Source organism: Somniosus microcephalus, unplaced genomic scaffold, assembly GCF_052327205.1.
Source record: "Somniosus microcephalus isolate GS21.2 unplaced genomic scaffold, FLI_Smic_1.0 unresolved_chr3, whole genome shotgun sequence".
NCBI lineage: Eukaryota > Metazoa > Chordata > Chondrichthyes > Squaliformes > Somniosidae > Somniosus > Somniosus microcephalus.
This window is the reverse complement of record NW_028225181.1, coordinates 69,559,173-69,563,104: the sequence shown is the minus strand read 5'-3', so window position 1 is coordinate 69,563,104 and position 3,932 is coordinate 69,559,173. Positions and strand designations below refer to the sequence as shown.

At 52.0% G+C, this 3,932-nt stretch overlaps 1 protein-coding gene across 1 annotated transcript; it reads left to right on the top strand.

Annotated features, from left to right (window-relative positions):
• Positions 1 to 252: 252 nt before the first annotated feature.
• LOC147091902 (uncharacterized) lies at positions 253 to 1,389 on the top strand. The gene has a single exon (XM_085976918.1). It carries the CDS (start codon positions 355 to 357, stop codon positions 1,222 to 1,224), a length of 870 nt encoding a protein of 289 aa, XP_085833044.1. The 5' UTR covers positions 253 to 354; the 3' UTR covers positions 1,225 to 1,389.
• Positions 1,390 to 3,932: the final 2,543 nt, after the last annotated feature.

Below are 3,932 nucleotides of genomic sequence, written 5' to 3'. Positions count from 1 at the left end.
CCACCTCTCTCTCTCTCCTCCCATAGAGGCCAGAGTCTTGTGTAGGCCCAGACCAGGTGGTGGACTCCCTTCCCTGAAGGACATTAGTGAACCAGTTGGATTTTTATGACAATCCGGCAGCTTTCATGGTCACTTTTTTCTAGTGCCGGCCCCACAAATGACCAGATTCACTGAGCTCAATTTCACAACCTGCCTTTGTTTTCTTGTGGGTTGTCTCTAAAGCTCCCTGTTTTAAATTAATTTTACAGGGCACTGGAAGGGGAGGATTTGCAGACAGGAAACTCAAACCAAACATCACGTCAAGATCTGACCGTCACTCGACTCATCGGATCTGAATATCATCGGCCTCTGAACATGGAAGCAAAAAGCACCGTTCACAGCGGGGAGAAACCGTACACGTGTTCTGTGTGTGGACGAGGCTTCAGCCAACCCTTTGGCCTATCGAGACACAAGCGCATTCACACCGGGGAGAGGCCATTCACCTGCTCCGAGTGTGGGACGGGTTTCACTCAGTCATCCCACCTCCTGACACACCAGCGCACTCACACCGGGGAGAGGCCATTCACCTGCTCTGAGTGTGGGAAGGGATTCACTCATTCATCCAACCTGCTGATACACCAGCGAGTTCACACTAATGAGAGACCTTTTAACTGCTCGGACTGTGGGAATTGCTTTAAAGGTTCCAGGGAACTGATGCGCCATCAACGTGTTCACACTGACGAGAGACCGTTCAGGTGCTCGCTTTGCGGGACTGGGTTCAGGCGATCATCTGAGCTCACTATACACCAGCGCACTCACACTGGGGAGAGGCCATTCACCTGCTCCATGTGTGGGAAGGGATTCACTCGTTCATCCACCCTGCTGATACACCAGCGAGTTCACACTGGGGAGAGACCGTTCACCTGCCCTGAGTGTGGGAAGGGATTCACTCAGTCATCCCACCTCCTGACACACCAGCGCACTCACACCGGGGAGAGGCCATTCACCTGCTCTGAGTGTGGGAAGAGATTCACTGATTCATCCAATCTGCTCACACACCAGCGAGTTCACACTGGGGAGAGGCAGTTCACCTGCACTCAGTGTGGGAAGGGATTTACTCGCTCGTCCAACCTGCTGACACATCAGCGCGTTCACACCGGGGAGAGGCCATTCACCTGCTCCGTGTGTAGGAAGGGATTCACTAGCTCATCCCACCTCCTGACACACCAGCGAGTTCACAAGTGACTGCAGGGGGTGGATTCTGTTGTTGCTGCTGTTAATCACATCCAGGACTGAACCATGTTCATTCTGACCAGGTGGGGATTGTTTCTGCTGATGTTAATAACTCCGGGAACTGGGCTGGAGTTTAATATTCTGGATAGATGTCAAATAAATCAACTTTGTTTTAAACACATTGTTGTAGATTTTTGTCTTTCCCACCTGAGTGTTTCGCATCACCTGGCTGGAGCTCAGAAAGGACAATCTGGGGGAGGATCGTACGGCGGGAACAGAACTCCAGCCTGGACACAGTCCTTCAGGGCCACACTGAGAGGGGCAAACGGAACTTTGGTCTTTTTTGTCTCTCTTCACTGACAGCAAAGTTGCCGTGAGGGTTAATCTCAAGGCGTGTGAGAAATGTGTCCCAGCCGCTCTCTGCCATGGTTCAGAGCTCCTAGGCACGGAATAGAAGGCTCCTTTAGGAATGTACCCCAGTGCTTTTTATTAATGGCCTTATTAACCTGTATTGCTACTTTTAGTGATTTGTGTATCTGTATCCCTGGAATCCTCTGCTCCTCCAGCCCATTTAGACTCTTAGGGGGAAATTCGGTGGCGCCCCCTTTGGGTCGCTAACGTCACCGGGGCTAATTTTAGCGCCCTGAAAAAGTTAGCACCCCTGCGCATTAAATTCAGCGGTAGCGCCCCAAGCAGGAGGCAGGGTGCTACTGGAAGCGCTCCCCTCCGCCTTGAGTTGCTACCAGTGAATTTCATGGCTCTGCGTGTAACAGCGCCACGCCCGTCGGCACAAAGCACCATGTCATAGCAGACCTCCCCCCCTGATTAAAAGGGAGGGGCCTAGCACTGCGCACACTGGGGCCCTGCTGGACCACCGGGGAGTGGGGTGTCGGATGAAGAGGAGCGCCGGGCTGTGCGATCGCGGCCGACACCCCGAAGAAGAAAGGGGAAGGGGGCAGGTGCTGGCAGTCGGCCAAAATAAAAAGTTACCGTCCGACACCTGCCCTTTAAGTGGCGTTGCCGCGGCTGCAGAAACGACCCCTGACCCTGTCGGTCATATCGTCCGGCGGTAGGTCAGGGGTCGCAACCCAAGGTTGCAGCCGGGGTGCTGCGCGTGGCGATGATGTCATTGCCGGCGGTGCAGTGCCACAGGGAGCTACCGACTACCTCTGCCGCTAACCTCCCGCTGAATATCGCGGGAGGCACAAAGCAACCCAATTTCACCCCTTGTCCAAGTAGTGAGTGGCCTCCTTATTCTTCCCACCAAAACACACCCCCTCACACTGATCTACAGTGAAATTCATTAACACATCACCTCACACTGATCTACAGTGAAATTCATTAACACACCACCTCACACTGATCTATAGTGAAATTCATTAACACACCACCTCACACTGATCTACAGTGAAATTCATTTGCCAATTGCATGCCCATTCTGAAATTTATTAATGTCTTCTTGCATTTTGTCTTCCTCAGTATTAACTCTACCTCCCAATTTGGTGTTATCGACAAACTTTGAAATTGTTCTTCTGATTCACAAGTCCAAATCATTTATGTAAATGGTGAACAATCGTGATCCCAGTGCCGATCCCTGTGGAACACCACTTCCCACCTTTTGCCAGTCTGAGTAGCTACTCTTAACCCCTACTCTCTGTTTTCTGTTTTGTGACCAGCTTGCTATCCATAACAGTATGTAAGATCGACAAGATGACCCAGTTCAGGCCGTGTGGAGGGAAGGGCCAGGCAGCAGAATGGATGGAAAGATGGCTACAAAACAGAAATCAGAGGGTTGGAGTTAAGGGAAGTTTGTTGCGATCTTTCCATCCATTCTGCTGCCTGGCCCTTGACTCCACACGGCCTGACCGTGGTCATCTTGTAGACCGTACATACTGCAGACACAGTGCACCAGTGGTGGAGGGGGTGGATATTGAGTCCTGTGGCAGGGGCGCTGATGAAGTGGATTTCTCTGTCCGTGAGTTTTGAGGCATCGCTAGTTGCGTTTTTCACCTCTTTCCACCTTTAAAAAAAACTTGCTGCCAGTTTATTAAAGCCATTAATGGCCGCTTGGGTGAGACACACCAATAAATGAGGCCTTGTTTCCCTCAGAATGACAGGCCTGAACCCGAGTTAGAAAACATTTAGTAATTAAACCAGACTGGGCGGGGCCTGAGGTGCGAGTTAGTAACGGAAAATTGGTGGCCAGCGTACTTCACACCAGGGCTGAGGATCCGGGGACTCGGGTTTCTGTGTCATTTATTGATTAATTTTGTTTATTGCCCAATCTCAATCAGACTGGCGGGTCATCTTGCTGTCTGACGGAAGCGAGGGTCCCCAATGGAGGGCGCTCTATGCGGGAGTCCTTCCCAGAACCATTGGGGATCTGGGGTGGAGACTGTTGCAGGGAGCTGTCGTGTGCAACAGTTTAAACTCCTTTCCAGACTCCAAGGCCAGATGTGTTTTTTGCGGCCTAGAGGAGTCCACGGGCTGTGTACATATTCAGTGTGAGAGGTTACAGCCCCTGTGCAGTTCCCTGAAGGGGCTGCTCCTCAACTCTTGGTTACACTTTAGCCCCACGCTCCTAATCTTTGCCCACCCGGTGCGGAGGGGGGTCGGTAAGTGGGAGGATCTTCTCCTGGACCTGCTCTTGGGCCTGGCGAAAACAGCAATTTGTAGGCCCAGGATGGGGTCACTCTGGCTGCCTGCCTCTCTCCCATGGT